Genomic DNA, 18,582 nt, shown 5'->3' on the forward strand with positions numbered 1-18,582 from the left:
CCTCCCTCACCCACACACAGCCTGGCTCTGCTGCATTGAGCCCCTGTCACCGTGTCACTGCCCAGGGCCTGTCGCTGTCCCACTGCCCTGCCTGCTGTGATGTCGGGTAATGAGGCCTCATTACAGCGATCAGCAGCTGAAGATTAACCTAGACAGAGCCCGGGGGGGGCCGGTCCGGGGGCACCTGTACTATCTTTAGCCACCTGAGTGGCCAAAAATAGTACAGACTGGGGGTATTACAGCAGCTGGGGGACACCGGGGCTCCCTGACATATGGGGGTCACTGTCTGGGGCACCCCGAGCCACTCACTATGGGTGTCAGCCACTGGCCTGACTGGGGTGTCCTGGACACACTGTCTCTGCCAGCCACACGGGTGAGTCCCCCAAGCAGTGACCCCCCCACACTGGTGAGACCCCCCCCCGGTGGTGAGCCCCCCGACCGGAGAGCCCTCCACGAGGGAGCACGGCTCGGGTCGGGGGTTCACAGCATCAGTGACTCTGTCCCCTCTGTCCCTTCTGTGTCCCCCCAGCTCCCCCCGGGCCGTGGAGGGGGCAGGTGGGCTCACAGGACCTCCGGGGGCTGCCATAGGGGTGGGCGCCCCTCCCCACCCCGCTGCCCCTTGCAGGACTCGGTGTCCTGGGCTGGGCACCGCCCGCGCCCCACGGAGCAGCCCCGGCCGCGGGGGCCTGGCCCGCACACGTGTGGCGGGGGGACACACGCGTGGTGCCGGGGTTGGGCAGCCGTGGGGCCCCGCCGTGCCGGCCCCCCGAGCCTCCCCCACGGTCCCGGGGCAGACGCGGCTCCGCCGCTTCGCCGCTCCGCCACGCGAACCCCCGGCACCCGGACATCCGCATCGCGTCCACGCCGAGCCCAGCCCCGCAGGCCACGGCCCAGGGCCCTCGGTCCCCCTCTCCCGGATCCTCCCATCCCGGTCACAACCCCCTCCCGCCGCCGCTCCGTGTCCATCCGGGCCCATCCGCGCCCCGCGGCTCCTCCCGCCGCATCCCCGCGCCGCTCACCCGCCTCCCGCCCGGCCCGGCGGGGAGGGGACCGGGCTCTCCCCGCCCGGTGCTCCCGGTGCTTCCGATGCTCCCGGTGCCCCCGGTGTCGCGACCCCTCCCGCCCCCCCCCCGTACTGCGGGCGGAGCGGAGCGGAGCTGCCGGGCTTGGCCGGGCCCCGCCCCCGGGCCCGGCGGTTCGGGGGACGCGGGAGGCGGCCTCGGTGGAGCGGCCCCGGTCACCCGCGGGCCCGCCCAGGAGGGGCCGTCCCGGCACGGAGCCCTTCCCCGGTGCCGCCCTTACGCCCCCCGCGGGTGCCCCCCTCGGCACCTCCAGGTGTGACATCTCACCTGTTGTCCCCAAGATGCGCTCCTGCTGGCGCCACCTTCGGGCCACCCTTGGATCGCCCTTTTGGTCACTCTTGGGCCAGTTTTCAGTGATGCTTGGGTCACTCCTTCGGCTATTCCTGGACGCCCCAGGGCTACCCTTGCGCTATCCCTGGGCCACTCCAGCTGTACCATCCCAGAGCCATTCCCGTGCCACTCTGCTGTGTTGTGCTGTGTCCCCTGCCTGTCCCTCATTCCCCACCCCCCGTCTTTGCCCCATCCAGGACACTGCTGGCCCTCCTGTCACCCTGCCCTTGGCTACATCCTCTCCTCTGTCCCTCTGTCCATCCAGCAGTGCTTGCTGCCTGGTCTGTCCCCACCTGTCCCCACTGCTGCAGCCTCTCATCTGCTCTGCCAGCTGCCCTTCTGTCTGTTCATCACCCGTCCATCTGTCCATCACCCATCCATCTGTCTGTCACCCATCCATCTGTCCATCATCGGTCTGTCACCTGTCCATCTGTCCCCTTCCAATCACAACTCTATCCATCCCATCCATCTGTCCCACAACCATCCAGCTGCCCATTACCTGCCCTTCCCTCCACCTGTCCACCTGTCTGTCCTACCCATCCTTCACCCATCTATTCGTCCAGTCCATCTCCAGATGTTCTCCGTGTATCTGTCTGTCCATCTGTCCTTCTCTCCTCATGTCCATCAATCCATCAATCCATCCTCCACCTCGCTGTCCACCCACCTGCCCCCTCCTTCCATCCATTCATCCTCCACCGTCCATCCGTCCGTCCGTCCGTCCCCTCCCTATCCACCCTGTGCGCAGCTCCCCAGGCGGGTGGGCACCAGCACTCACAGCCCCACCCGGGCGGGCTCCCCCTGCCCTGCCCCGATCAGCGGTGTCCGGCCGGGGGCTCCGCGGCCGGGCTGGGGGCACGGGCGGGGGGAGCGGATGGCGGCCCCTGAGTCAGCCCCGCGCCGCCCACGCCCCCTCCCACGGCTGCCGCCGCACCAGCTTGTGGCATTTCGCTCGCCGGAGACGGCGCCGCAAACACGCGCCGGTGCCAGCCGGTGCCGATGCCGCCGCAGCCCGCGCGGCCACGCGTCCCCCCCCCACGCGCGGCACCGGCGTGGGGCCCGCGCGGGGCCGGTGCATCCCGCACCGCCGCCACCCGCTCTGCCCCGGCCCGGGCAGCGCCGCGCCGGCACCACGGACAGCGCCGGTCGGGCGCCACGAACTGCGCCGCGGTCCCGCGTGGGTTCGCGGACCACCGCCCCCCGCGCCCTCCCGGCCGCTCGCCGGATGCGGAGCTCCCGGCCCCGCCGCACCCACCCCGGGGGCAGCCCCCGCGGGGTCCCGCCGTCCATGGGGGCACCAAAGCCCGGCGCCTCTCCAGGGATCGTGGGACAAGGGCAGGGAGGGACGGACGGACGGACGGACGGACGGATGGACGGACGGAGACCACTCTCCGTGTCCCGCGCTCACAGCTCCCCACGCGAGCCCTGCGTCCTTTCCCCGTGGGGGGAACCCATCACACCCCCGTGTCCCCGTTGGGAGTCCCCCTCCTGAGTCTCGCAGGGCGTGTCCCCCATGGGCGCCCGCGGCGCATCCCCCGCTGTCCCCGCTGTCCCCGCCGGGAGTCCCTGTGCCCACCCCTGTCCCGCCTGGGGCGGGCCAGCCCGGGAAGGGTTAAACGGCGGGGCCGGCGCGGGGGGCGGAGCGGCCGCCCCGGGATAAGGCGCGGCGCGGGGAGGGCTCAGCCCCACGGAACCGCGGGCAGCGCCGCGCCGAGCCCACCCGTGCCCGAGCCCGAGCCCACCCGTGCCATGCCCCGGGGCGGCGACGGCTGCTGCTCCCGGCGGCGCGGCGGGGGCGAAGGGGGCGAGCAGCGCCCCCCGGCACCGGCCATGACCCCGCGGGTGGGCAGCGCCTGAGCGGCCGCCCCGCCATGCGGCCCCCCACGGCTCGGGACCTGCCCCCAGGTAGGCGCGGGGTCGGGCGGGGTCCCACGGGTGTCGGGTGAACCCTGGGGTGCCACCCGGAGACCTCGGTCCCGGCTCGGGGTGCCCCGCGGCGCTCGGGGTGCGGGTGCCCCGGGATGAGTGGGGAGCCCCCGGTGCGCGGGGACCCCGGGGCCGCCCCGGAACGCACAGCCCGGCGTGGGGGCGCAGTCCCGGGGCACCCCAGGTTGAGCCCCCCGCGACCCCCGGCTGCCCGGCGCGAGGGTGCCCCCCGACCCACGAGGTGCCTGCTGCCAGCCCAGCCCGAGGTGTGGCTGTCTCATGACCCACGGGGTAGCCGGTGCCACCCCGGGACCCCCAGCCCAGCGTGGGAGTGCCCCATGACACGTGGGTACTCGCTGCCATCCCGGGCTCCCCGGGGCAGCGTGGGGGTGCCCTACGAACCCCGGCACACCCTGTGCAGCACCGGCGTGCGTAGCCCGGCTTCTGGGCGCTCCACGATCCACCGGGTACACGGTGGCACCCAAAGACCCCCAGCCCGGAGCGGGGGTACCCCACGATGCCCAGCGGGGTGTGCCCCACGACCCAGGGGGTACGCGGTGGCACCCCTGGACGCCCAGCCCGGCGTGGAGACGCCCCACGGTTCCCCGTGTAGGCACCGCGGGGAGCCAGGAGCGCCCGGGTCACGCCGCGGGTGGGTGCCGCGGGTCTGTGGGGTACCCGCAAGTACCGGGGTGGGGGGGTTTGGCACCCGGTGGGGGGGGAAGCTGAGAACCGGTGACTTCAGCTCCCAACTGAGTCAGCCCGCGGCGTGGGGGAGTGACAGATGGGACGCGGGTGGGGGGCGCACGCCGGCACGGGGCGCCGGGGGAGGGGGGCGGCGCTGAGCAGATGCGCCGGACGCCTCCGTGGGTGGGTGGGGGGTGGGTACCCCCCCAACTCGTGGAGCACCGGCAGAGGGGAAGGGAGGGAAGGGGGCGGTGGGACCCCTCGGTGCATCTCCGGTGTGACCTCCGATGCACCGGAGGGTCCCACCGCCCCCCTCCTTCCTCTCCCCTCCCCCGGTAGCGGCGACTGGGCGCATCCACGCATCCCCGGGCGTGGATCCAGGCCGCCGGGCTGAATTATGGATGAAGCTCTCGGGTTGCAGCCTGAGGGGGGGATGGACACGGGTGGGGGGGGGGGGGGAGAAGGGGGGATGCTGAACACCCGGAGCGGCGGCGGTGTCGTCAGCCCGCGCCCACGCGTGCCCCGCCCCACACGTGGCCGCGGCACGCGCGCACGTGGCACCGCCCCGTTTGGGGAGGGGGCACGGACCCCTCCCCAGACTGGGGTGAGGGGGGTCCCGGGGGTCTGTGACCCTGTGAGGGGTTCCTGTGGACCGTGGGGCGGGCACGGTCCCGTGGGAGTGTGGCCACGGCAGGGGGGGTCAGGGAGCTTTGGGGGTCCCTGGGGGGCGTGGCCCCAGTAGCAGGAACAGCCCCAGAAGGTCACAGATGGACAGCCACCTTTTGGGGTGCCCGGCCTGGGTGCTGTGCAGCAGCACAGCCCTGGGGGGGGTCTCTGGGGACCACAGTCCTGTGGGCTGATGTGGGTCTGGGGGCTGCAAGGGGTGCTCAGTACTATTGCGTGTCATGACCTTGGGATTCTCCCAGGGGTCTGCAGTCCAAGAGATCTCCTAGGAGACCGTGTCCCTGTGGTTTGGCATGGCCTTGGGGGGTCCCTGGGGAGGCATGGCCCTCAGGGGCTTCCTGGGGCCCATGACCCTGTGGGTGGGCACAGTCCCCCATCTCGGGGGGGGGGACCCTACAGCGTGGTGATGGCCTTGGCGTTCTCCTGGGGAGCCATGGCCCTATGGAGCCGGCGTGGCTTTGGAGGGCTTCTAGGAGTGCCCAGCCCTATGGGGTTGTTGTGACCTTGGGGTTCTCCTGGGCAACCATGGCCCTAGGGGTGGGTACAGTCCTGGGGGCCTCCTTGGGGTGCTCAGCCCTATGGAATGATCAGGACCTTGGGACTCTCCTAAGGAACCATGGCTTGATGGGGTGGGCACGATGCCGGGGGGCTCCTAGAGCCATCCAAGGCGCCCGGGCCGTTCCTGGAGTGCCGTGGCCAGGCGGGTGGGCACGGCCCCGGGAGGCTTTGGGGGCTGCGGGGGGCGGGCGGCGGCGGCGCGGGGGTCGGGGACGCGTGGTGCCCCGCGCTGACGCCCCGCTGTGCCCTCAGGCGGGCGCCCGGCGGCCCTGCTGCTGCTGGCGGCGCTGGTGTGGGTGCCCGGCGGGGCTCCCGCCTGCCCCGCGCTCTGCACCTGCTACGTCTCGCCGCCCACCGTCAGCTGCCAGGCCAACAACTTCTCCTCGGTGCCCGCGGGGCTCCCGCCCGGCGCCCGCCGCCTCTTCCTGCAGAACAACGTCATCGGGGCGCTGCGGGCGGGCACCTTCGGGCCCAGCACCGTCACCCTCTGGCTCTACTCCAACAACATCTCCTCCATCCAGCCGGGCACCTTCCGCCACCTGCCCGCCCTGGAGGAGCTCGACCTGGGTGACAACCCTCACCTCCGCGTCCTGGCCCCCGACACCTTCCACGGCCTCCACCGCCTCCAGGCCCTGCACCTGTACCGGTGCCGGCTGGCCAACCTGCCCAGCGGCATCTTCCGCGGCCTCCGCAGCCTCCAGTACCTCTACCTGCAGGAGAACGGGCTGCTCTACCTCCAGGTGGGTGAGGTGGGATGCTGGGCGATGCCTCCACGGCACAGAGGTGGGGCTGGGCAGGGTGACGGGTGACAAACCATGGAGACAGGATTGTGCTGACAAGGCCAGAATGCAGGGCCAGGAGAGGAGATGCTGAGGGAGCAGGGTGATGGCCGTGGGGCAGGACCACGGGTGACACCAGCATGGCACGGACGTGGGACAAGGTCTTGCATGACGCTCACGGAGCAGAGACACAGGAGAGGGTGACAGGCAATGCTGGCAGGACTAGGACTCGTGGCAGGGCTCTGTGGGGCCCACACCAGTGGCTCTCCAGCTGATGCCCACCAGGCAGGGCCACAGAACAGCACAGTGGAACCCCACCCCACACCCACCCCTCTCCCATTCCCTGCAGGACGACCTCTTTGCCGACCTGGCCAACCTGAGCCATCTCTTCCTGCACGGCAACCGGCTGCGGGCGCTGTCGGAGGGCGTCTTCCGGGGGCTGTCGAGCCTGGACCGCCTGCTGCTGCACGCCAACCGGCTGGCAGCCATCCACCGCCGCGCCTTCGGGGGGCTGGCGCGCCTCACCATCCTCTACCTGTTCAACAACAGCCTGGTGGCCCTGCCCGGGGACCCGCTGGCCGCGCTGCCCTCGCTCCAGTTCCTGCGCCTCAACGCCAATCCCTGGGCCTGCGACTGCCGTGCGCGCCCGCTCTGGGCCTGGTTCCGCCGCACGCGCGTCTCCAGCTCCCCGGTGCCCTGCGCCAGCCCCCCGCACCGCCGTGGCACCGACCTGCGCAACCTCCGCCCCCGCGACTTCGACGCCTGCCCCGAGGACGACGACAACGAGGAGGAGATGGAAGATGGCAACGGCGGCGGTGGCAATGGGGTGGCGGTGATGGGCACCCCGGGGCGAGCGCTGGGTCGGCCCGGCACCCTCCCGGCCGCGCCGCCCTCCGCCTTCTACCGCGACGGGCTGCCCCCCCACGACCTGCGGGGACCCCAGCCCCGGCCGCCCCCCCCATCCCGGGACTCCCGCGGGCCCCCTGAGGACGCCAGCTGCCCCCATGACCCCTGTGCCCCCATGGCCGCCGCCGCGCCCCGCCGGCCCTCCGTCCTCCTGCCCCTCCTGGCTCTGATCCTGCCCCAACTCTGAGCCCCCCTCGGCGCCCCAGGGGGGTCTCGGCTCCTCGGGGTGCCCGTGCCCCCCTTCTCCCCAGGGGAGGCCTCAAGAACTGTGGGGAACAGCCAGTGGGGGGGGGGGCGCAGGATGCAGAAGGGGGTCCCCTCCCATCCTGAACGGGAAAAACCCCCAACAGGAACCAAAAGGTGGGAAATTATTTATTAAAAATGGTCTTATTTTGGGAGAGCGGGGCCTGGCTGCTGTGGGTGGGCCACTGTCGTTCCAGGTCACTGCCTGCTGCTCCTGAAATATTGATGGAAGCGGCGGGTGGCAAGGCAGCGAGGCGTGCAGGGCGCTGCGGGGGGGACGGACGGATGGACACCCCCCGCGGGACGTGCGGCCACACGCACCCCCCAGCACACCCAGCGCCACCGCGGGGCTGGTGACACGCTGGCTCCGGTGACGCCGACACCCCGCACCCCTCGCAGAGTGCTGGCGGGTGTCACGGGAGCAGCGGGGCGCAGAGCCACCCCCGCGCCCTGCACAGCCTGACCCACTTCCCGCAGGCGCTGGCACACAGATGGAGCACACGCTGCCGGGCTGCGGGCGCAGGGACAGCGCCCACCCCCTGCGCTCGGTCCCTCTGGGCGTGGGGCACCCCTGGGCTGCCCCGGGGCAGCTGTCCCTCACAGCGTGGGGTGTCCTTCAGCGGGTGTAACTCGCTGGGTGTTCATGTCCCTCGGGTCTCTTGTCCCCTCCGAGTGTCCCTGGGGGTGTGCGGGGGTGTCCGTCTGTGTGTGCGCAGACTGTCCCCACGTGGGTGTCCCCATGCCCCCTCCCCCCTGGTCTCTGGCTGTCCCCACATGGTCTTTGCCCAGGCAGAGGTGTCCCTGGGTTGTCCCCACGTGGTCCCATCTGTGCATCCTCAAACAGGGCTGGGTGTTCTGGGAGTGTCCCTGTGAGGGTGTCCCTGTGCCCTGCCCCTCGGGGGCTGTGTCCCTGTGCAGGGCCCCCTGGCTGTCCCCTCTGGTGACCCCCAGCACAGACAGACAGGGAGGGGCTGAGCCCTGTCCCACCCCACTGGGGATTACAAGGGGCTCAGCCCAGCTCTGCCTAATCCAGGGGATTACACGGGCTGGGCCCAGGCGGGGGGGCACCCCTGGGTGCCCCCCACAAGGACACGGCACGTGGCAGCTGGGGACAACAAGGGGGGCTCCCAGCAGCAACCACGGGCACCACGTACCCCAACACATGGCCACAGGGAGGGTTTGGGGGGCGAGGGGAGCACAGCAGACGCCCCAGGTTTATTGGGGTGATGGGTGGGGGCTCAGGCAGTGCCGCTGCCCTGCTGCATTCGCTTGAGCAGCTCCTCGTCCTGCAGCGACAGCTCCGTCAGCTTCTTGCCCATCCGCTCGTGCACCTCCAGGTACTTGGCCACGCAGCGGTCCAGGCACACGCATTCCCCTTTGGACAGCTCCGACTCCTTGTAGTGCGGGGGGACGCACTTGCGGTGGCACGCCTGGGTCATCCTGCACGGACCGCACCGTGCCTGAGCCCCGCGGCAGCCGGGACTCCAGTACACCCTGTACCCCGCCATCGCCACCCCCAGGACCCCGACCCCAACTTCTCCTGTACCCCGCCATCACCCCGCGAGACCCAGTCCCGCATCTCAGCACCCCCCGTTATCGCCATCCCCGGCACCCCCAGCCCTTGCAACCCAACACCTCCTGTACCCGCATCCTCACCGACCGGGACCCCGGCCTCTGCACCCCAACAAGCCCAGTATCCTCCATCATCGCCACCCGGGCACCCCTAGGACCCCCCGCCGTCCCCCATCCTCAGGCATCTCGGGTTTCCCTCCCCATTTCCCGGGTGTCCCCTAGGACGCCCGCACTCCCCTACAACCCCAGCACACGGGTCCCCCAGTGCCTCTGACACCCGATAGTGTCCCTCAAGCCACGGTACCCCAACGGCCCCAATGCTCGCTCCCGGCGGGCCTCACCGATTATACATGTCGGCCATCATCTCAACCTCCAGTTCGGCCGCCAGCTGCTGAGCCCGCAGCGGATCCATGGCGGCCAGCACCGGCCCCGTTCGGATTCAGCCCCGATCACGTTCCCTCTGGAACCGGCCCAGCTCGGATCCGCCCCGTTGGACCCCCACGGTCCCGCTCGGTTCGGGACCCGGCGGCGGCTCCCTGCAGGAACCACGTGGGCGCCGCGCTTCCGCCCACCCGCGCAGTGGCCCCGCCCCAGCGCCCGCGCCGACCAATCGAGTGCAGGCAGAGGCGGGACCAGGGGTGCGCTTCTGTCGCTGATTGGTCCCGCGGAAGGGGCGTGGCGGCGGCGGCGGCCGAGCGGCGGGAGAGGAGCGGCGGAGCGCGCGCTCTGCCCGGCCTTTGCCCCGCAGGGGGCGTGGTCACAAGGAGGGGGCGTGTCCGTGCACGAGGGGGCGTGGCCATCGCCGCGACCTCACCCGGGCATGGCCGGGGGGCTTCGGGTCCCTCCCCCTGTGTCCCCGGTTCCTCGTCTCCCTGGGTCCTCCTGTGTCCCGCCGTCCTGCCCGGGCTGTCCCCGCGTGACCTGTGTCCCCACGTGTCTCTGTCCCCGATTTCCCTCCTGGAATCTGTTCCCCCCCGCGCTCCCCACGTCCCCCGTGTGCCCGTGTCCCCGTTGTGTCCCCCGTACACCCCCGCGTGTCTGTGCTCCCCACCTCGCCCGTGTGCCCCAAGTCTCTCCCTGTCCCTGCCCGGGGTGTCCGTGTCCTCTGTGCCCCTCGGGTCGCACGGCACGGTTCGGTCCCCTCCCCGTGGGCTGCTTTGGGGTGTCGCCGCTGTCCGGCTGGGGCTGTCGGCGTGTCCCCCCTCCCCAGCCATGGCCGGGTGTCCGGCCCGGCCCCACGCGTGCCCCGCGGGTGGGCGGTGAGTGAAGGCGGCACCTGCCCCCGCCGGGTAAAAATAGCGCCGGGCGGGGGGGCTGGGGCGCAGCAGGGGCGGCGGAGCGGGAGCAGCCGGAGAGTACGGGCCGAGGGGCTCCGGGGGGCTCCGGGAGCAACGGGGCTACGCGAGGCGGGGGTGGAAGGGGAGCGGCCGGGAGCGTGCGGGCTGGGGGGCACCGGGGAGGAGCACCGGAGGGCAGCAAGGGATACCGGGAAGGGGTTATAGGGGGCCGGCAGTGGGAACTGGAGGGCACGGAGAAGACGCGTGGGGCCGGGAGAGGGACGTGCCGGTGCTGGGATGGGATATGGGTGGTCGAGAGGGGACATGGGGGCAGGAGGGGGCACAGGGGTGCTGACATGGGGCATGAGGGCATGGGGGGGGGGTTGGTTTGGGGCTTGGGGGGCCGCAGGAAGACGTGAAGAGACCGGGCTGTGCTGTTGCGGTGCCGGGATGGGGCATGGGGAAGTCGGGATGGGGCAGCTGGGGTGCCCAACGTGGGAATGCCGGGTCTGGAGGAGGGCGTGGGGACAGGGGCAGGAGGGGGGGGTAGCCGGGCTGGGGGGCTGTAGGGGGCACGGGCAAGCTCACGGCGTCATCGGGGGGCACCCCAGCGACAGCCCTGTGCCCCTGCAGCAGTGACCGCAGCAACATGGAGGCTCTGGGAGACGCTGGAACACCCACCTCGGACACCCCCACCGCGAGCACCCCCACCTCGGACACCCCCACCCCCGGCACCCCCACCGCGGACACCCCCACCCCCGGCACCCCCACCGCGGACACCCCCACCCCCGGCACCCCCACCCGCGGTAGCCCCACTCCGGACACCCCCTCTGACCCCGCCGCGGGGCCGGGGGAGAGCAGCGGGGAGGCGACGGCTCCCCGGGGTGGGGAGGAAGCTCGGGAAGTGGGGCGCGATGCGGGGGACACGGGGGGTGAAGGGAAGAACACGGAGGGCTCAGGAGAGGAAACGGGGGACTCAGGGGGGTGTGCGGGGGGAGAGGCTGCCGAGGATGGCGGGGCAGAAGCACCCAGGGGTGCCGGGGGCGATGCCGGGGAGGCCGGGAATGGTGGTGGAGATGCCGAGTCAGGGACAGCCGGGGGCACCGGAGCCGGTGCCGAGGAGGGTACCGAGGGAAAAGCGGCGCCGGCAGCGACTGGCAACACCCGGCGTCAAAAGGTGAGGAGGGGTCGGAAGGGAGGTGGCGGCACAGCCAGGGCAGGAGGCGGTGGGGAGGGCAGCTGCGGCACGGATGGGGACAGGGGTGGCTTTACTGGGGCAGGGTGAGAGTGCCAGGGCCAGGGTGACAGTGCCAGGGACATTGTGTGAGTGACACTGACCGTGCTGGCAGTGCCACCCTGCCTGTTGCTTACAGGAACCCACTTGGCTTCAGGACGAGGACGACGAGCTGTGGCCTGAGTTCCCTCCCTGCTCATCCCCAGAGGGGGCCACTAGCCCCACGTCCCCTACGTCCCCCGTGTCCCCTACGTCCCCTGTGTCCCCTACATCTCCCACGTCCCCTACGTCCCCTATGTCCCCAGCGTCCCCCACAGGTAAGAGCCATTTGGGCGATGGCACCCAAGTGTTCTGGGGTCACTGCTCCCCCACAGTGTCCATCCTCCCCAAGGGAAAGGACCTTGCGCCCCAGGGGTGCCCAGGGGGGTGTGGGTGCCCTCTTCCACCCTATGACCCCTCCTCTCTCCTTGCAGCTGGCACTGCCGAGGACACAGGGGGCAGCAAGAGGTGTGTCCCCAAGGGTGGCACCCCAGTACCCCACGGCAGGGATGGCCCCCCACAGCCTCCTGCTCATGCTGTCCCACCCGTGTGTGCCTGCAGGGGTGCTCCAGCGGGGGGGACACGGGACAAGGCAGCCCCCGGCTCGGCGGGACAGAGGCTGAGGCTGGAGGGAGCCGGGGGACGGCCACGAGTGGGGACCCGGGCACAGGGGCGGAGCGCCATCCTGGAGAAGTTCGGAGGGTGAGGGGGGCCTGGCCCCGTGGGGGGCAGGAGAGGCATTGAGGGAATGGGGGACCCGGGGTCTTGGGGGGGGCTATAGGACAGCCAGGGACAGCGGGATGGACGGGCCATGGAGCAGTGGGGGTCTTGGAAGGCCATGAGGCAATGGGAGGTACAGGGGAAATTGGGGGGCATAGCGGGGGCATGGGACAGTGGGGGTATTGGGGGGCACAGGGCAATGGGATCATAGGAGAACTGGGGGTCTGTGGGGCAGGGGTGGTACAGGGGGGACAAGGGGCAATGAGGGACAGTATGGGACACAGGAGATATTGGGGGGCATGGGGCAATGAGGGGTACAGGGAGGAATGGGGGGTCCATGGAGTGGTGGGGGGGTAGGACAGGGGGGGCCTGTGTGACCATGGGGCAAGTGAGGCATTGGGGGCCCATAGCCACGGGGTAATGGGGTCACAGAGGGGCTGGGGTCCCTGTGAGGGACGGTGGGGTGTGGGGATCCCACAGCCCAGGTCCCCCCAGGGCTGCCAAGGGCCCAGCCCCACACCTGCGGCGCTCAGGAGGGGCCGCCACGGTCAAGACGATGCTGCTGGAGTGGTGCCGCGCCCGCACTCGTGGGTACCCGGTGAGTGCAGCTGGGCGGTGGCGGGAGGGTCCGGGGGGGTCCGGGGGTGGCCTGACCCCCCTGTCTGCGCAGCACGTGGACGTGCAGAACTTCTCGGGGAGCTGGGGCAGCGGCCTGGCCTTCTGCGCCCTCCTGCACAGCTTCTTCCCCGACGCCTTCGACTTCGCCGCCCTGGAGCCCAACGCCCGCCGGGACAACTTCGCTCTGGCCTTCGCCACTGCCGAGTGCGTGAGCGCAGCCGCGGCCCCTCGGTCCCCTCGGTCCCCCCGGCCACCCCTGGCCCCGGTGACCGCTGCGTCCCTTCCCATAGGGAGCGGGCGGGCTGTGCCCCACTGCTGGAGGTGGAGGACATGGTGCGGCTGCCGGTGCCCGACGCCAAGTGCGTGTACACGTACGTGCAGGAGCTGTACCGCTGCCTGGTGGCCAAGGGACTCGTGAAGACCAAGAAGCGCTGAGAGGATCCCTCACGGCCCCCCACCCGTGCCATCCCCCTCCTTGTCCCCTGCTCTGTCCCCCAGCAGTAAAGGCCGTGGTTCCAGGAGGTGGTGGCCTCGTCTCTGGAGGGAGGAAGGCTGGCACCAAGCGAGTGTCTGGGCATTGTCACGAGGTTGGGGCACAGCCCTGGCTCTGCCACCAGGAGGGTGACATCCCCCAGGGCTGGCACGTGGGGGACAGCAATTCCTGGAGCCCCCCACCCTCCCAGTGAGGCACCACGGAGCCAGAGCAGGTGATGGAGAGAATTTATTGCCTTATGTGTGGGGGTCCAGGCGCGGCTCGGCGTGGAGCCGGGTGTGTTCCTCTGCCCGGCGGCGGAACTCCTCGGGGCGCTCCTGCAGCTCCCGGGCCACGTCCGGCCGCAGCAGCCGCTGGGGGTCGGGGCTGTCCAGCTGCAGCAGCAGGTCCTGGAGCACTGCAGGGGCAGGAGGGTCAGAGGGGCAGGCACCCCCCTGCACCGTGCCCCTGTCCCCGCGGTGCCCACCTTGGATGGCGCGGGTGGTGGGCTCCCAGTGCACGTGGGTGGTGAGGGGCTGGCAGACGCGGCCCTCGAGGTCCACGCTGGGGTGGTAGATGGGGGTGCGGAGGGTGGCGCAGGGGGGCTCCAGCGGGTGGTTGGGAGAGAAGGTCAGCTCGAAGCGGAAGGCGCCCGTGTTGTATGGGGGGTTGTTCTGCCGGGATATGGAGGCACCTCAGCCCCCTCTAACACAGAGTCCATCGGGGGGCCCTGCCCAGCCCTGATACCCGGTGCCCACCGTAGAGACTCCCCCGTGCCAGCCCGAGCCCTTCAGGAGGGGAACCTGCCCCCAGTGTCCCCAACCCAGGACCCGCAGCGTCCTCAGAGGGACCCTCACTCAGTGAGACACGCCCGTCACAAGGGTCACCCCCAGTCCCTCCCGTGCCCCCAGGGGCACATCCTTCCTCAAGCCCGCATGTCCCCCATGCGCACGGGACCCCCTCGGCCCCCGCTCCCCAGGACTCCCCGCAGCCCCCCGTGCCCCCACGTCCCCCCGTGCCCTCTCCCCACGCACGGGCAGCAGGAGCCCCCCCCAGCGCCGCACGTTCCCGTCCAGCGGCCGCACGTCGCGGGCCCCCTCCCAGCGCCGCGCCTCCTCCAGCTCCTGCGGAGAAGGGGTGGGGCAGGTGTGGGCGGAGGTGTGTCCCGAGAGACGCCTCCATAGCTTAATCCTCCACCCGGGACACGCCTCTGGGCGGGGCGGTCTGCAGGCCGCGCCTTAATAGGCAGGGTTTAATTACCGGGCACACTTTTATGGACGGGGCCGGCATCGTGGACACACCCCTGAGCGGGGCCGCCCCGCCGGGGAAACGAAACTGAAACGTGCTGGGATATTTGTCACCCCCGCACCGGAGACCCTCCACCCCGGTACTGCTTCCCTCGCACTCCGCCACCGGGACCCTCGTACAGGCGCTGACACCCCCAGCACTGCCTCTCCCCGGTACCGGGACCCCCTCACCGGACATTAACATCCCTCAGCACGGCTTCTCTCGCACCCCGGCACCGGGACCCCCGCACAGGCGCTGACACCCCCAGCACTGCCTCTCCCCGGTACCGGGACCCCCTCACCGGGCACTCACATCCCCCAGCACCGCCTCTCCCGCACCCCTGTACCGGTATCCCCGCACTAGCATTAACACTAACACTCCCCAGAACCCCCTTTCACACCCCGGTACCGGGACCCCCGCACCGCGAGCTCGGCTCCCCTCGGCCCCCGCTCCGGTGCGGACACCAGGACCCCCGCGCCGGTGCCGCAGCGGCGCCGGAGTCCTGGTCCCGTCCCGGTGCCCCCGGTACCCACCTTGGCGATCCGCCCGGCCATGCTGATCGGTGCCCCGGTGCCATGGGCATGGGCTCCGTGGGGTCACGCCCCTGGGTGGGTGGGACGACGTTCTGCGGCCGCGCCCCCGGCACGTGTGGGTGGGGACAGAGGGGCCTGGGGCGGCCGGCGACCCCCGTCACCGCGAGGGTCCCGGGGGCGGTGGGTGACAGCCGGAGCCCCGCGCAGACGGGTGGCTGACGGGAGCAAAACGGGACGCGGGGCCGCATCCCGGCTGCCTCCGCACCCCCCTGGCCGCCCCCGCATCACTGGCCGTGTCCCGGCTGATTTACGGGAACCTCCTTAATTTTTAACCAGGCAGGGTCGGACCCGGCCAGATCTGCCGGCGCCCGCTGGACACGCAGGGACTGACCCGCCGGACACCCAGGTGGGCCCGGGGTGCTGCTTCCTCCCACCCCCCACAGCCGGTCTCCCGGGGGGGACAGAGCGGGGTCACCCCGGGATTGGGCTGCACAAGGTGGGGGTACGGGCGGTGCAGGGAGTGGGGGTGCGGGGTGCCCGGATGGGGGATGCTGGGTGTCTGTCCTGCCCTTGACCTGTGCTCTCCCACTAGCATGCCCACCAAGACGCTCTGGCTGCTTCTGGTGTGGCTAGTAGCCACAGCCACCGTCACTGTCACCCCGGTAAGTGTGGCCCAGGGACACGGGCTCCCTGTGCCCGACACCCCTCTGTACTGCCTCATCTGAGTCCCCCACCCGGGTGCCCCATGCCCCCCTCACTCAAGTCCCTGTGCCCAGGTGCTCACTCTGGAAGCCTCTCCCAGCTGGATGACACTGCTCAGAGAGTCCCCGACACCACCTGTGCCCCCTGTGCCCCCTGTGCCCCCTGCTCGTACCCCAGCTCCCTTGCAGGACGTGGGGGCCACCGTTCTGCCCGTGCCCACCCCCAGCGCTCACCCCGAGGGGCTGCCTGGCTGGGCAGATTCCCCCACAGATTCCCCCAGACCCACAGCGCCAGAGGGGGCACTGGAGGAGCTGGACACCGCAGCCAATGGGACCACGGCAGTGCCCACGCCTGGCACCAGCGCCCCGCCGTGCCCTGGGGACGAGGAGCCGACCGACACCTGCGGGGAGCCCACGGGGGAGCAGCGGGCTGCCGTGGCCGAGGCTCTGGTCACCTTTGCCCTCCGCTTCTACCAGCGCATGGCAGAGGCTGCCCAGCCCGACGCCAACCTGCTCTTCTCCCCCATCAACGTCGCCGTGGGGCTCTCGCACCTGCTGCTAGGTGAGGGGCTGCCCGCGGGCATGGCCCCGCTGTGTCACCGCTGTCCCAGCCGGGGCACGGCGCTGAGCTTCCCTTGTGCCCGCAGGCGCCCGCGGAGAAACCCAGGAGCGTCTGGCCGCCCTCCTGGCGTACCCGCAGGGGCTGCACTGCGTGCACGGCGCCCTGCAGCAGCTGGCCAGCGCGCCAGGCCTCTTCTCGGCTGCCCAGATCTTCCACCACCCAGGTGAGGCGGGCACCGGGTGCCGATGGGGCGCCGCTGCCCGCTGGGCACCCGGACTGACACCGGGACCACCGTGCCGCCCCGCAGAACTGCAGCTCCGGCCCCGCTTCCTCAACGACTCCCTGCGCTTCTACGGCGCCCGCCCATACGCCCTGAGCGGCAACGAGAGCCTGGACCTGCAGCGCATCAACGCCTGGGTGCGGGAGGCCAGCGAGGGGCTGCTGCCCTCGCTGCTGTCCGCGCTGCCCCCCGAGCCCAGCCTGCTGCTGCTCAGCGCCGTCCACCTGCGCGGTACGGCCCCGCCACCCGCCATCCCCCGGGCACCCCTGGGCATCCCCCGGACGCCCCCCGGGCATGGGGCGCGGGGCTGAGGCCGGCCTGTGCGGCCGCCCCCGGTGCCCCTCACCCGCAGCCGCGGTGCCGTGTCCCCACAGCCGCCTGGCGGACGCCGCTGGACCGCAAGAAGACGGTGCTGCTGCCCTTCCTGCGGCCCGGGCACCGCCCCCGCAAGGTGCCCACCATGACCAGCGCCAAGTACCCGGTGGCCTCCTTCACCGACTCCCGCCTGCAGGTCCAGGTAGCCCTTGGCCGGGACTGGCCACCAGGTGCTGGGGGAGTCTGGGGGGTCACTGCTGGGGGGATAATGGCATGATGTCACTCCAGTGGCACTAAGGAGGAATGCCAGGCTGTGATACAACTCCTGCAGCACTCGGGGAGGATGCCAGGCTGATGTCACTCCCCTGGCACTGAAAGGGGCACAGGCTGTGATCTCGCTCCCCTGGGACTTTGAGGGATGGCAGGCTGGCACCTCTCTGGTGGCACCGTTGGTGTGCCAGTCCATGGGGTCCCCGCAGTGGCCCTTAGGTGGGTTCTGCCCCACAGGTGGGGCGGCTGGAGCTGAATGGGGGGCTGAGCCTCGTGGTGCTGATGCCGCGGGGGCCCCTGGAGCCTCTGGAGACCCTGGAGCGGGCGCTGGACCCCGCGACCTTCCTGGCGCTGCTACGGCGGGCGGCCCGCACCCCGCCCCGGGCCACCGCGCTGTCCCTGCCCCGCCTGCGCCTCGACCTCGCCCTGGACGTGGTGACTCTGGTCCACGACATGGGTAAGGACAGCTCTGATGGCACCACAGGGGCTGGCTGGGCTGCGGGTTCACATCGCTCCCTGTGCGGTGAAGTTACTCCCTGCAGGCTGTCACGGGCCCCTCCCCTGGGGGTCACTTCCCAGGGTCCCCAAAGACCACAATGTCCCCGGTATCCCTTTACCTTTGGTCTCCCCTGAGGCCCCCCACACTCCCGTGTCCCTGGTGTCCCCCATGTCCCCAGCGCCCCTAATGTCCCAGAATCCCCAAATTATCCCCAGCGGCCCGAATATCCCCCATCTCCCCCGTGTTCCCTGAGTGTCCCCTGGCGCCCCCCGGTGTCCCCGTTGTGTCCCGGTGTCTCCTCTATCCCCAGTGTCCCTCGGGTCCCTGCGTCTCCATGTCCCTGTCCCTCTGGTTTTCTCTGGGTCCCCTTGGTGTCCCCTCCGTCCCTGGTGTCCCCTCGGCCCCCGCTGTCCCCGTGTTCCGCGGGAGTGGCGCTGAGGCCGTGTGCCGCAGACTTCGGGCTGTTCCTGGACGCGGAGCTGTGCGGGCTGGCGCGGGGCCCGGCCGCGGTGGACACGGCGCGGCACCGGGCGGTGCTGGCATTGGACGAGGCTGGCGTGGAGGCGGCGGCGGCCATGGCCACCTCGGTGGCGCGCTCGGCCCTGGTGCTGGAGGCCCTGCGCCCCTTCCTCTTTGTCCTCTGGCACAACACCGGCGACTTCCCCGTCTTCATGGGCCGTCTCAGCGACCCCTAGCCCAGACTCCGCTCCTCCTGTCCCTGTCCTCCCTCCTCCCATCCCTCCATGTCTCTCCTCCCTCCATCCCTGTCTCCTCCTCTCCCTGCTTCCATCTCTCCTTTACCCTTTTCCCCTCTCTCCTCTCCTCTCCTCTCCTCTCCTCTCCTCTCCTCTCCTCTCCTCTCCTCTCCTCTCCTCTCCTCTCCTCTCCTCTCCTCTCCTCTCCTCTCCTCTCCTCTCCTCTCCTCTCCTCTCCTCTCCTCTCCTCTCCTCTCCTCTCCTCTCCTCTCCTCTCCTCTCCTCTCCTCTCCTCTCCCTTCGCACTCCCCAGGGC

At 71.2% G+C, this 18,582-nt stretch overlaps 5 protein-coding genes across 6 annotated transcripts; 3 read left to right on the forward strand and 2 right to left on the reverse strand.

The window, feature by feature from the left end:
* Positions 1-3,059: 3,059 nt before the first annotated feature.
* RTN4RL2 (reticulon 4 receptor like 2) lies at positions 3,060-7,347 on the forward strand. The gene is made up of 3 exons (XM_068194452.1): positions 3,060-3,314; positions 5,517-6,004; positions 6,393-7,347. The coding sequence occupies exons 1-3, from the start codon at positions 3,281-3,283 to the stop codon at positions 7,134-7,136; spliced, it is 1,266 nt and encodes a 421-aa protein (XP_068050553.1). The 5' UTR covers positions 3,060-3,280; the 3' UTR covers positions 7,137-7,347.
* Positions 7,348-8,367: 1,020 nt separating this feature from the next.
* On the reverse strand, positions 8,368-9,341 carry TIMM10 (translocase of inner mitochondrial membrane 10). Its single transcript, XM_068194515.1, has 2 exons — positions 9,106-9,341; positions 8,368-8,632 (listed from the first exon to the last, which is right to left on the reverse strand). The coding sequence occupies exons 1-2, from the start codon at positions 9,174-9,176 to the stop codon at positions 8,431-8,433; spliced, it is 273 nt and encodes a 90-aa protein (XP_068050616.1). The 5' UTR covers positions 9,177-9,341; the 3' UTR covers positions 8,368-8,430.
* A 457-nt stretch (positions 9,342-9,798) lies between these two features.
* Positions 9,799-13,173, forward strand: SMTNL1 (smoothelin like 1). Its single transcript, XM_068194516.1, has 8 exons — positions 9,799-10,023; positions 10,675-11,218; positions 11,415-11,592; positions 11,749-11,782; positions 11,876-12,016; positions 12,530-12,632; positions 12,705-12,856; positions 12,943-13,173. The coding sequence occupies exons 1-8, from the start codon at positions 9,977-9,979 to the stop codon at positions 13,085-13,087; spliced, it is 1,344 nt and encodes a 447-aa protein (XP_068050617.1). The 5' UTR covers positions 9,799-9,976; the 3' UTR covers positions 13,088-13,173.
* Positions 13,174-13,356: 183 nt separating this feature from the next.
* UBE2L6 (ubiquitin conjugating enzyme E2 L6) lies at positions 13,357-15,057 on the reverse strand. Of its 2 annotated transcripts, XM_068194503.1 has the most exons (5): positions 14,945-14,973; positions 14,385-14,459; positions 14,159-14,248; positions 13,612-13,798; positions 13,357-13,542 (listed from the first exon to the last, which is right to left on the reverse strand). In XM_068194503.1, exons 1-5 carry the CDS (start codon positions 14,963-14,965, stop codon positions 13,382-13,384), a joined length of 534 nt encoding a protein of 177 aa, XP_068050604.1. In that variant the 5' UTR covers positions 14,966-14,973; the 3' UTR covers positions 13,357-13,381. The 2 variants fall into 2 exon arrangements, with proteins under 2 accessions (XP_068050604.1, XP_068050605.1); XM_068194504.1 differs by lacking the exon at positions 14,385-14,459 and having other exon boundaries at positions 14,945-15,057.
* Positions 15,058-15,208: 151 nt separating this feature from the next.
* On the forward strand, positions 15,209-18,330 carry SERPING1 (serpin family G member 1). Its single transcript, XM_068194482.1, has 8 exons — positions 15,209-15,350; positions 15,537-15,606; positions 15,721-16,207; positions 16,293-16,430; positions 16,515-16,718; positions 16,862-17,004; positions 17,310-17,529; positions 18,025-18,330. Exons 2-8 carry the CDS (start codon positions 15,538-15,540, stop codon positions 18,264-18,266), a joined length of 1,503 nt encoding a protein of 500 aa, XP_068050583.1. The 5' UTR covers positions 15,209-15,350; position 15,537; the 3' UTR covers positions 18,267-18,330.
* Positions 18,331-18,582: the final 252 nt, after the last annotated feature.

Source organism: Anomalospiza imberbis, chromosome 6 (genome assembly GCF_031753505.1).
Source record: "Anomalospiza imberbis isolate Cuckoo-Finch-1a 21T00152 chromosome 6, ASM3175350v1, whole genome shotgun sequence".
In the NCBI taxonomy this organism is placed as follows: domain Eukaryota; kingdom Metazoa; phylum Chordata; class Aves; order Passeriformes; family Viduidae; genus Anomalospiza; species Anomalospiza imberbis.